The sequence below is a fragment of the Malus domestica genome, chromosome 03 (genome assembly GCF_042453785.1).
Source record: "Malus domestica chromosome 03, GDT2T_hap1".
In the NCBI taxonomy this organism is placed as follows: domain Eukaryota; kingdom Viridiplantae; phylum Streptophyta; class Magnoliopsida; order Rosales; family Rosaceae; genus Malus; species Malus domestica.
The window spans coordinates 12,714,648-12,727,625 of NC_091663.1; the positions used below are offsets into that span (position 1 = coordinate 12,714,648).

General features: G+C 37.6%; 2 protein-coding genes across 2 annotated transcripts; one reads left to right on the plus strand and one right to left on the minus strand.

The window, feature by feature from the left end:
- The first annotated feature begins 602 nt into the window (after positions 1-602).
- On the plus strand, positions 603-3,844 carry LOC103423813 (UDP-D-apiose/UDP-D-xylose synthase 2-like). Its single transcript, XM_008361903.4, has 9 exons — positions 603-1,368; positions 1,490-1,582; positions 1,758-1,865; positions 2,288-2,402; positions 2,499-2,632; positions 2,721-2,822; positions 2,909-3,001; positions 3,112-3,247; positions 3,338-3,844. The coding sequence occupies exons 1-9, from the start codon at positions 1,093-1,095 to the stop codon at positions 3,448-3,450; spliced, it is 1,170 nt and encodes a 389-aa protein (XP_008360125.3). The 5' UTR covers positions 603-1,092; the 3' UTR covers positions 3,451-3,844.
- Positions 3,845-4,992: 1,148 nt separating this feature from the next.
- On the minus strand, positions 4,993-5,616 carry LOC103423884 (uncharacterized). The gene has a single exon (XM_008361962.3). The coding sequence runs from the start codon at positions 5,614-5,616 to the stop codon at positions 4,993-4,995; it is 624 nt and encodes a 207-aa protein (XP_008360184.3).
- Positions 5,617-12,978: the final 7,362 nt, after the last annotated feature.

Below are 12,978 nucleotides of genomic sequence, written 5' to 3' on the forward strand. Positions count from 1 at the left end.
AGTGGAGCGATCACACACGATCCCAACATTTTCAATTGACTTATGAAATTTAAATTTTTAAACTTTGCCACACAAAAAAAAATGACAAATATAGATTAAGGAACAAATAAACATAACTCTTAATTTGTTAAATCTGAGAATTGATGATGAATTTAGTTATAAAATGTGAGATGACCCCATTTTTAATTTTCATACTAAGCTCTGAAAATCTTATCCATGTAATATCCTTTGTAACAAAAAAAAAATAAAATCATAATATAGCTAATACCACTACGGTCTAATGAGATTTATGTGTTGTCTCGTATGTGAGAAATGTTATGTTTGATTTTTATGGTCACAAATTTGATATTTAATTATAACTAATTAATTGTATGACTTAACTGAAATCTCTATAATCCCAAAATCCGTGTGTAACTAAAAATAATAATGTATCATGGATGCTACTATATATATATATATATATAATCTAAAATTCAAAAAGATAATTTATCATCATAAATAAAAGTTTGAAATGATAAAAAATTGGATGATTATTTGAAAATGAAAGAGAATATATTTGTGCCCCGTCTTCAATGAGCGAGTAGCAAATCACCTTGTGAAGTCAAGAGAAAGAATGTACTTGTATTAAACATTATTGATTGCAATTAAATAACCAAACCCTGCATGATTGCCATGAGGCATAACCAAAATCCAGCTCTAAGTCCCCTGGCAATTTCCAAAACTTGTCAAAAAGTACCATTCCTTCTTTTATTCATCCAACAACCATCACCATGAAGCATATGATATCAAGAGATCCAATCCCCTGTTACCCACCCCACATCCTCATCCCAGCACCCGCAGAAGTGGCCCAATCACAGAGCGAGTAAGCCTCTGAGAGTGTAAAGAGGAGTGTAGATCACTTCTCCTTCCCTCCCTCCCAATCCCATTTCCCACTCCCTTTAAATACGTTCTGACCTCTCATTTTCTTCTTCCACATTCCCCTTCTTCTCTTCTTCTTCTCCAACCACAGGACACTCCCTCTCTCCTCCGCCCACCACCCAATTTTATCACCCCACCGACAAACCCCACGGACCCAGAACGTCGTCGTAGGGAATGGCGTCGTCAGCGAGAGTAGATCTAGACGGCAACCCGATAAAGCCGATTACGATATGCATGATTGGAGCCGGAGGGTTCATTGGGTCCCACCTCTGCGAGAAGCTGATGTCGGAGACGCCGCACAAGGTCCTAGCTCTGGACGTCTACAATGACAAGATCAAGCATCTGCTCGAGCCCGAGAACGCGCACCCCTGGTCCGATCGCATCCAGTTCCACCGACTCAACATCAAGCAGGACTCGCGCCTCGAAGGGCTCATCAAAATGGCAGATCTGGTACAGCTCATTTCTTCAATTTTGTTTTTTCATGGCCATTTTTTGCTTAATTTGGGTTTTTTCTTGATTTTCAATAATTGTCTTGCTTTTTGAATGGTTTGGATATTTGGGTTTCTTGCAGACGATTAACCTGGCGGCGATCTGTACTCCGGCGGACTACAACACCCGCCCGCTTGACACCATCTACAGCAACTTCATCGATGCTTTGCCGGTGGTGGGTTTTCAGCTGCTGCATCTCGTTTCTTGTTTTTGGTTTTTGGGATGGTGAAATTTGATTGCGAAATTTGGGATTTTGGGTTGGTGGGGTGGGAATTGATTGAAGTTGATGTGAGATTTGATGTGGGTTTTTCTTAAATTTTGCTCTTTTTTTTGTGATTAATTTCTGTTAGGTGAAGTACTGTTCCGAAAACAACAAGCGGTTGATTCACTTTTCTACTTGTGAAGTGTATGGGAAAACCATTGGAAGCTATCTTCCTAAAGATAGCCCTCTTCGTCAGGTATCCCCTATCTTCCTTTCTTTTTAATTTTCTTTTATTTATTGTTTTGTTTGTTTTTGTTGGACACGATTCAGATCTATGCCTTTCTTGGTGTTTGTTTTATCATAAAGTTCTTCAGCTGGATTATTTAAATGGTTTGATTGCGTGATTATAATATTGGGATCTACAATTGTGTGTCGGTCTTATTGCATTATCCCCATTTGCTTAAATGTGCAGTATGGGATCTAATACTAATTAGAGTATGTAAATTGTAGATCCAGAACATTATTTAACGGTTTTCTTCGGTTATGAGGCATATCTATGTTTTCATTGTGTAATTTGATTTCTTCAGAATGAGTCACTGATCAATGCAATAAGGTGCATTGAAGTTTGATGATTTTGTTAATGGAAAACTTTACTTCTTGCGTGCTATGTTTTCATAGGATCCTGCTTATTATGTGCTTAAAGAAGATGAATCCCCTTGCATTTTTGGATCTATTGAGAAGCAGAGATGGTCCTATGCATGTGCAAAGCAATTGATTGAGAGGCTGATCTATGGTTAGTCATCTCTTTGTTCTACTTTTATGTGGATGCTCATGAATTGGTATTTGTAATATAGGTTTCTGATTCTGATTTAATTTTTCTTGTTTACAGCCGAGGGTGCGGAAAATGGTCTTGAATTGACCATTGTGAGACCCTTCAACTGGATTGGACCTAGGATGGATTTCATTCCTGGCATTGACGGCCCAAGTGAGGGTGTTCCAAGAGTTCTTGCATGCTTCAGTAATGTATGCCAGATAATAATTGAAGCATTCCCTATTTATTTGGTATTCCAATATTTGTGTTGTGATTGTGCTCTGCTTTCATCTGTTACAGAATCTTCTTCGCCGTGAGCCTCTCAAGCTCGTTGATGGCGGCCAATCTCAGAGAACTTTTGTCTACATAAAGGATGCTATTGAAGCTGTTATGTTGATGATCGTAAGTGAAAATAAAGATCTCTTTTGCTCAAATTAATATTTAGCATGCAAAAGTTGTCGCTCAGTAATGTGATCTGTTTTCCTCAGGAAAATCCTGCTAGGGCCAATGGTCACATCTTCAATGTAGGCAACCCTAACAATGAAGTTACTGTTAGGCAACTTGGTGAAATGATGACTGAGGTGAAGAATTGTCTTTGATACCATCTTCCTTTTAGTTAATTAAGTTGCAGTAGCTATATTACATTAAATTCATATGGATACAAGGATTGATGGTCCCCTATACGTTACAGGTTTATGCGAAAGTAAGTAGCGAACCAAAATTGGAGACACCCACCATTGATGTTAGCTCTCAAGAATTCTATGGAGTGGGATATGATGATAGTGACAAGAGAATTCCTGACATGACTATTATCAACAAGCAGCTTGGTACGTATCTTTCATTTACCTCGTCTTTAATCTGATTAACCCGTGTGACTTAATGTCATTCTGACAACGTAATGGAACTATCTATGACAGGTTGGAATCCAAAGACCTCTCTGTGGGACTTGCTTGAATCAACCCTCACCTATCAGCATAGGACGTATGCCGAGGCTGTTAAGAAGGCCATTTCCCAATCATCTGCAAGCTAAATAAGAGTGCCGTTGTTTGGTGCGACGAATCAAGGATCCTTGCTCAGGTGTGCTGTTGTTTGGGCAGGTGTTGAAATTCTTTCGAAAGAAGTCTTCAGATGTACCTTAATGTCTGATTTGAATATATAGTACTTTTTTTTTTCATTTTCTTGTCTTATCAGTGTCGTTAGCGAAATAGTTCGTTGGGATTATGTCTGCAGAATATAATCTAGATTTCATTTAGGGGGAACTATGTGATACTACATGCTGGGGGCTATAGGAGGGGCCAATTATACAAGTCAAGTTGTTTCTGTTTTATTTTGTGCTAGGGTGTTGTATTAATTTTCGATAACCCTATCAGGATCTCTTGTTTTCTTCTTTACTTTGTTAATTTATTATTTATTTATTTCAAGCATTCTACTGCTTTTGTTCCTCATTCTCTTTTACGGCTAAAAATATGATAATTTTGACTTTTAAATTTCATTTATATCATAATAAATGTGTATGTAAACAAAGTAGTTTTGTTTGTATTTAAGTAATAATGAGCTGACATTTTTTTTAAATTAACGGAGATTTTTCACAGAATGATCAAAATACTTGACGGTGGATAATTTCAAGGACTAAAGTAAAAAGTTATGATTGGCTAAAAAGCCTAACATCAATATGAGATGGAGTGTGCAAAAACCATCATGGCTTAAGACAAGCAGGTCCTATAGCCAAAGTAAACGTGTCATGTCCATGTGCCATTCAAAGGTTAACACAAGGGACCAAGGGTTACCTTCATGGTAAATCAATCCTCAGGTAAAACCAATTAACCTCCTGTTTGGTCCGGACGGAGACTGGTGTTAAATAGCGCAACCAATTCTAGTCGGATCAATCAAATGGCTCCTTATCATACTACATGATATTATATATATTGAAACACAAACATTATAACTTAAAATACACATATTAGAGAAGAGTTACTTACATGGAATGAGTATGTCGCTACGGTGGTATCATTGTCAATAATAATGTCATTCGGATAGAAACTTGAACATCATTATTATTGACATATAACGCCATTGTGTGCCCATAATCACGGGGATGAGCCTATGTTGGACGCTCAATCCTCGTCCAAGTTGCAGCGAGCTCACGCCAGCTACGAGACCAAAATCAAATTGGAAAATTGCTAGATAACTTCCAACTCAGTTTACCAAGCATCAGCCACCCACCCACATCAACTCTGTCTGTCTTGGTGACCAAAAGACAAATGCATGGGCAAGAGAATTTGACTGGATTAAGCTGACAAGGTTCTTCTTCTAGAGGTAGAGGGCAGCACGTGACTCATCAGCTTTGCGCGTGACTTATCTGTATATATTGATCATGAACCATATCACAGTATGGTTTGGGGTTAAGGTGATTTTAAAAAATGCTGGGAGAGTTTTTGGTGTTTGGTAAACACCCCAAACCAGCTTTTTTTCAATGTTTCAGATGAAAAATAAAAAGCTAAAAAGTGGAAGCTGCAAAAAACAGCTTTAAAAAGTGGCTTATTTTCAAAGTGTCTCCTGATTCCTCACACTTTCAAGAGGAAGAACAACGTCGCCACGTCCCGACGCCCAACTCCAATCCGTTGATCAAGAATTGCAAATCGACGGCCCGATTGTCCATTTCTTCAACGCTGCCTTTCTCCTGCCCTTCATTGCTTTCTCCATCGCCATCTCTGCCTCTAGCTCTATCATCAGAAATGGTGAATCTCTCAGCCTTGAACGTGAGGCTGGAGCGCACAATTTCAGAAACCCTAGTCCTGTAAGTTCCATTAAACCCTAATTTGGAGGTGGAGTGAGAGGAGGAGGAGAAAATGAGGATTGGGGGGATCTGATTGGGGCCGAAGAGGGAGCGAGTGTCATCATCATCGCCAGAGAAGAAATCGTCGTCTAAGGTTCCAATGCGAGTGAGGTGAAGAAATGGGCGGTGTTGGTGATGGAGAGAGATCGGAGAAGGGGACTCGGCTGGAGATCTAGGAGAGCGGTGGTTGGTATTGCCGGTGCCAGCAAGGTTGAGGCAGGAGATGAGGGATTTGAGAGAAGGGCCGCAGTCGATGAAGGAGGTGAGGAGGTAGGTCCCATTTTCGAAGACAGTGCGGAAGGAGAAGATGAGAAGGGAGAAGGTTGCTAGTGAACGACGTCGTGGCTTGTCATAGCACATCTAGTATTATACCTTTTTAGTCATTTCATAGTCACAACTGTTTTACATTAAAGTTTACCAAACACTATCATACTGGTTTTTTTTTTTTTTTTTTTTTTTTTTTTTCCAAAAGCACTTTTACAAAAAAGTTTACCAAACACTTTGCTGCTTTATTTCACAGCTGCTTATTCTCACAGTACATCATAAACATCTTTTTTTTTAAAGTATAGCAACACCAAACTAGCCCTACTTCTGCCCATAGCAAACCATCAATTGCCTTTATTGCATTTAAAATTTAAATGGGTATTTATTCATTTTAGCAGAAACGGACAGTGCACAAATCCAAATGATTCATAAGTACTTTTCACGTGGTATTGTGAGCGGCAAACCTTTTTCACACTATATATTTAACCCAATCGATTTTTAACATAGAAAAAAGTATATTTTGATGGCATTTTGGTAGTTTTGAAGAAGATGAAGCTTAAATTGCAATGTAATTTGTCAATAGACACATCAACAACTAGGAGCAGAAATAATTATTTAGAAGAAAAAAGCACGAGAGCTGGTGGTCCAGTGGTAAATGGTGGATTGCGAAACTTTCTTCAAATTAAAAACCGGAGGTCTTAGGTTCGAAAACCGCTGTTGGTGTGGAAGCCAGACTTGTGGCCAAGGGAGGCTGAAATACCTTTATGAGTCTTCCCGACCCCCAAAAGGAGTGGATAACCGTGGCTTACCACTAATTGTTCCTCTTAAAAAAAAAATTATTTAGAAGAAAAGGCTTAATTGGAATTGAAATTTAGTTATATATAAAGCAACAAAAAGGAAGAAGAAAATGACATTCAACTTACAACACAAAAAGACTTTAAAGCTCAACAGCCTACCTTCTTTCAAATTCCCTTTGTAATCCAGCTTTTTTGTACTTGTATTTATGTTTAAAGCTTTTGCTACATTGCATGTAGTTTCGATTTCCTTTAAGAAAAGTTCATTTTAAAGCACTTCAGTAGCATGCAAGAACTTGCCCGACTAGGTCTAAACTTGCCCGATCTCTTATATTTTGTATTTCTTTGAAGTTATTACTTTGTATTTGAGATTTGCTAAGTATTTAAAATCATTTCCTTTCTGTTCTTTCATTTTTATAGGCTTTCATACATTTCAATAGTCACATTTATGTGAAAATCACTCGTTTAAAAGAGCCTCATGCCTACTTAAGATGTTACAAGGCCTTTTAAACTGATACGAGTTGCAAACACTCGTAGGGGGGAATTGTGTCACCAACAACTCACACGGTCAAAGACGCCACCACCACCACCGTCTAAAGTTCATGAAATTGACCCATCGTTGCTCTGCCCCCATCTCCCTGCACGGACCACAGTCTCATGTCCATCTCTTCAGTTCCAGTGTATCTCGCCATCACCAGACTCGATATTTTGCAGATTTTTCTCGGTAAGGACAAAACTAGCACAGAGATGAAAGACGAGCTGAAAGAGCAAGAGCCGAGAATGGAAGAACACAGAGAGTCATAAGGGCACAGAAGAGAGTAAAGTAACGGTAAATGTAGTTTTGTAAAATATGCGAAGGTATGCTTGGGCAATTGGGCATTCAAAATTTATTAAACGACACTGTTCACCTGGATGTTATGAAAATGAGTAAGCACTTTCAATGGAAGGGACCATGGTCTGAGCTGCTTCTGTTGGATTTATCCAATATAAATCAACTTTTAAGTGGTCTACTACATGTAATAGGAATGTAATATTGGAGAATAATGTTGATTGTGATTTGATGTCTTAAAGATATCAATCCTATATAAGGTGTCTTATATTGGAAATAGGATTGATGAAATCTTTAATTCAATATGATTATGATATTTGACTTGGAGGCTAAGAAAGTAAATTTAAGTTTCCTTTATGGATGGAAACCCTAGCTTTTAGCATATATAAAAACACCGGTTCCTATAAGCCCTAGAACACACAACATAATGCTTCCTATAGAGTAGTTGTATTCGGCTAGGTGTTTGTAGAAGATCTTGGTGTTGCCATGCCCTTCAACTTCCTTGCTCGAGTACCATGATTACAACGGGAATCATGTTTGTCACTCATTCGTTTGTGTTTTAATTGTATAACCTATTTTGGCTAACAGTTAGTATCAGAGAGACTAGTTATATAATAAAACCTATTAAGTTCGACGATACGTATAATCGTTTTACAAAATACATAAACTGAATTTTGGTCTTAAATTCAAGTGTGATTCCATATTCTTGGCGTACTAATATGATATGTGCAGACATTCTATGACCAGTTCCTTTTGATCCTAAATTCATGTGTTGGTTAAATTTTAAAAATCAAATTTGGAGGTCGGTTAAAGAGCAGAGGCTGACGGGGCTTACGATTTTGTCTGCCCCCTTTGGTCGGTGCGTGCCTACCCCAACCTTCGGAGAACAGAAGTTGGCTACTAGTAAGTAAAGCCATCGTCGCTCTAATAAAGCCAATGAACCATGCCGAGACACAGAGACACCATCGTCCAATGGAAGACAACAAGTCATAGACATCACCTACCAAGGTACGTGCAGCCTTGCAGGGAATCATATCTCATCTCCTTGTGAAAGATGCACTCGACTTGCAGGGAATCTCATCTCCTTGAAATCACATATTCTGCTCTCATATATATTACATATAAACTGGTAAACTAATCTTGTTGAATGGTAAGACTTTCAAGCACTTCAAGCTTCTTTCTCGTATTCAGTTCTCATAAAGAAAGATTAGGTCAGTTTGGTTTATTAAATTTGTTGATGCACAAAATCGGTGAGGACTTTGGTACAACAGAAAATGTTAAGTTTGTGACATTTGCTAGACTGCTCCGGTTACTAGTATGGATAGATATGTAAATGGACATAAACAGGGAAGCAAACACAAGATGTGCATGGTTCATCCAGATTGGCTACGTTCACGGAGTAGAAGAGTTCTCATTAATTGTGAAGGGTTTACACAAGTACATAGGTTCAAACTCTCCTTTAGTGAGTACTAGTGAATGATTTAGTACAAATGACATTAGGAAATATTGTGAGAGAATGATCTCCTTTTATAGAAGAGAGTCTCTAGCTTTGTTATGACTTTGACACGTGTCGTGTTGTGATTGACTTCTGATGTTGACACGTGTCGCGCTATGATTGGCCTCTGATGTTGACACATGTCACGCTGTGATTGGCCTCCTGGTTGGAGGGAAACTCTTGTGGATCCTTGAAGGTATAACGTTGACTGGTGCTCAGTAGTTTCGGGATTGGTCAAGTATGGTACAAACAAAATTAATTATGACTGGAAGAATATGGCATGCTTTAAGCTTTCTATTTCGATATTCATGCCAATGTTTTTGGTTGAATTGATTTAGTGATAGATACAACTATTTAGGCTAACATTGTTGTCAATTTTGTAAGCATATACAAGTATATACTTCTGTACAAATCTTGCCAAGGAAGACTATGAAGCATCCAAGTCAGCAAGCTCGGTAAAGTCTCCTATCAAAGCAAACAATATTAATCATTATATATGTCAATTACGAATTAATTAGTTGATCATGCATATGGTTAGTTTTGACTATTAAGTTTTAAACTTGGTTATCAAAACAAAGAGAAAATATATGTTTTGAACATGATTAATTCTTATATGCATATAAGTGGCATACAGAACGAGGGAAAAGTAGAATTTTTAAGACATGCCAAGATGCATGCATATAAAAGTGCATATATGTCTTGTTTGTTCGTGGCTTTTCGTTAGTAATGTGCATGAGTGAGCCTATTGGCTGGCCCCAGCAGCTCCAGTCGCTGCTTTCAGGGTGGACAGGTCACAAGGGGACACTAAGGGTTGGTTTGGTATTGCTATGCTTTGAAAAAAAGCTGCTGTGAGAATAAGCGGCTGTGCTGTGAGAATAAGCGGCTGTGAAATAAATCAGCAAAGTGTTTGGTAAATTTTTTTGTAAAAGTGCTTTTGGAAAAAAAAAGCAGTCTGATAGTGGGTCTTTTCATTAAAGGAGCACTGTAGCTCCGTGTGCTTTAAAAAAAAGCCAATTTTCCAAAGCTGCAAATAGCAGCTTCAGCTTTTTCCTTTGATTTCAGCTTATTCTCACAGCAGCTTCCAAAATAAGCCATTTTTTTTTTCAGTTTACCAAATACCTAAAACCCTCACAGTTTTTTTTCATGGGTGTTTTTTTTTTTAAGCACCTCACTCCCAAACCACCCCTAAGCAAGCACCCCCTCAAATGCCTCACGGACAGTTTTTGGATATACTTCTTAAACCCCAAATCTTTATTGCCTCTGATTTCCATTTGAATGAGCAAAATAAATTCATATGAGTCAAATGTTAAATCAGTTGTATTACATGATAATGTAGGAAATATATATAGACTGAATTAAATAGCTTGGTTGCTATGGGAAATAATCAATATGGATTAAAATTTTAAGTTTGCAAACATGTAGCACAATTGACATTTGGCGTGTTTTTATTAAAGGGATTGGGTTGTCCTATATTGCTTTAAGCTTGAGATGATCTTATGTAAAGACACAAATGTGTAGATTAGTAATGCAGTATACTAGTACTTAAGTATGATGGGGATCAATTCAAGTAGGGTTTATAATGATATTAACTCCATGAGAAATTTGCATGACTAATCAATTAGTTTAATTTATGATTTTGCTTTCCTATCTTAGTAGCAAGGTATTAAATATCGATAATATCGGAAATATCGGTAGTCCGAAAACACGGAAATATCGATGGAAATATCGGGATAATATCGATATCGATAAAAATAATATGGAAACCACGGAAATTGTAAGAAAAACTTGGAAATTTTTATTGAAACTTTGCTGGATGTTTATTTAGTCAATTATCTATTAGTTTATCACAAAAAATTGGAAGGAAATGCATTGCATGATGGATTTAACATTATCAAGTTGATTATATAGCGAGCTGGCAAACATTGTGAGTGTAGAAAATATGTAGTAATTAATGAAAGAAGTTTAAACATACCATAATCATTTATATATAATGAATTAGTACAATATTTTACACTTTATACATTGCATGGTAAGATACATGAGTGACTTAGTACCACATAGAGTTCCTATGAGGTTCAAATTTTTCACTATCTTCATCATCTCTATGTGTGGAGTGAGTGTATTGTGAAGAGTAGTTATCAAATGATAAATCCCCAAAATAGTTTTGCATGTAATTGTTAACATGCCACCCATATGGATCCGAGATTGGTTGACCTTGTCCATAAGCAAAATCATTTGAAGATTGAGTCTCGGATTGTTTCCATGAGTCACTCAATTCCATCCCAACAGGAATGGGATATGAAGGGTAGGGAAATGGTTGGTTATGAGTATAACCATAGTTACTACTTCCCAATCCAACAGAGTCCGAAGTTATAGATAACGAGTCATCTTCTTGACTTGACAAAATCCCCTTGCCTCTTTCTCTACGAGTATAGTCCTTCCCTATGGCACCAATTCCTGGTCCTGCTCGCTTACTGCCATGGTCCTCATCCTGTGTTGCATGCGTGAAGTTTGCCTCACCAGTGAAGGGGCTTATAAATCCGGGAGGTGGTTCAACATAGTTTCCATATCCACCACCACTACCTCCAGCTCCACTATATCCTTCATCATTCCCACCTCCGGTGGTAGGTGAGTCTCATTTTGATCTTGTACTAGAGCTATCATTAGTATCAACACGATGTTGTGGTTGTGTAGGATTGGAAGAAGGTGGAATTCCAGTGTTTCTTTGTCTTGGGCACAAAAGTTCTTCCAAAAAGTCAGCGCTGCTAGATCCCACCTCCTCCGCTAATACTCTTTCTACATTTATCCTTTCATTACGTGCTTTTTCAGCAACTCTAGGAGCTGGGTTGCCTTCATCATTATCTAAATGAAGAGGTCTAATCCATTGATAAAGTTGGTTACCTTATGTATCATCATCTTCAGCAACAATATTAAACACATCTAGTGGGTCACCACGGTCGACATGATATATTTCTGCTTCCTTATCTTGAATTTGAAGCTTCATGTTGTAGTAGCAATAAACTAATTTTTCCAACCTACTATGAGCCAACCTATTTCTTTGCTTTGTGTGTATGAGTGCAAATGTGCTCCAATTTCTTTCACAAGCAGATGAGGAAGCTGTTTGTGATAATACTTTGATTGCTAACTTTCTCACAGTTGGTGCATCAGTCCCATACATGATCCACCATTCAGCTACAATGAAAAACAATGTTGATAAGCCTAATAACTCCAACAAATTCTATTATAAACTTATCGTGAAATATGTTTACACTCACTAGGAGACATTTTTGTTCGAGCAGCAACTGATGTTAGTTCTCCAAAAGTTCTTCTTGCATCTTTAAACCATGTTAGCTGAATTCAATAAATCGTGTTAGTTTAATCCAACAAAGTAATTATTATAATTTAAGTAATTGTTCACCTCATTTCCAAATTGGCCAACTGCTGGTGATGCAGGGTCTAATTTAGAGTATACATTATGTACAACACGTATAAGGGTACCATCATCTCCAACATTGGGTCTGTATTGGTATCGAGGATTCAAATAATATGTTGTTCAAAGAAACACATACTCTAATAAGAGAAATAATACTTATGCAACTAAAGAAATGAATTGCAAATTATGACATAATTTATACCTGCTGCATGCAAATCGTGGTATAATGTTTTATACTATCGGTCTTCAATTATCTTTATGACCCATCTTGCACCATGTTTTCTTTCCAATTCATCCTTCACTACACGTATCAACTCATATATTGCCCCCATAGTAGGATACACTTCTGTGTCAACGATCCGTAAAACTTTGTAAAGAGGTTCAAACACTTGGCACACATGTTCTGATTGAGTCCAAAAAGCATGATCAAGCACTATACTTTCCACCATACGACCTGTATTTGAGCGGCTGAAATTGTGGTTGTCCCAATCGTCACTAGTGAATAGTTGCTTCAACCCTGCTTTCTTCTTAAGTAGGCTGTCTAATGCAATATAGTTGGTGGCGAATCGAGTGGTAGTTGGACGAATAATTTCTCCTTTGCAAAATTCACGCATCTTTGCCAACAACCAACCGTGATTGTAAATATAATTTGTGATTGTTCTAGCTCTTTTTACCACAGTAGCAACATTCTCTCTCTTCCCCATTGCCTCAAACATGAGATCAATACAATGTGCTACACATGATGTCCAAAACACATTATGATGCTTCATTAACTTTTTTCCAGCTTTGACAAATGCAGAACCGTTGTCGGTCACGACTTGGACAACATTATGCTCTCCCACCTCCATGATTACATCCCTCAATAATTTGTAAATATAATTGTAGTTCTTTATATGGTCTGAAGCAT

What these genes read in the sequence shown, in the direction of transcription:
- LOC103423813 (XM_008361903.4), top strand. Translation starts at nt 1,093, where the DNA reads ATGGCGTCGTCAGCGAGAGTAGATCTAGACGGCAACCCGATAAAGCCG. An exon ending in TCATCAAAATGGCAGATCTG is followed by an intron (nt 1,369 to 1,489) that starts GTACAGCTCATT and finishes GGTTTCTTGCAG; the next exon opens with ACGATTAACCTGGCGGCGAT. An exon ending in TTGGTGAAATGATGACTGAG is followed by an intron (nt 3,002 to 3,111) that starts GTGAAGAATTGT and finishes TATACGTTACAG; the next exon opens with GTTTATGCGAAAGTAAGTAG.
- LOC103423884 (XM_008361962.3), bottom strand. Translation starts at nt 5,616, where the DNA reads ATGTGCTATGACAAGCCACGACGTCGTTCACTAGCAACCTTCTCCCTT.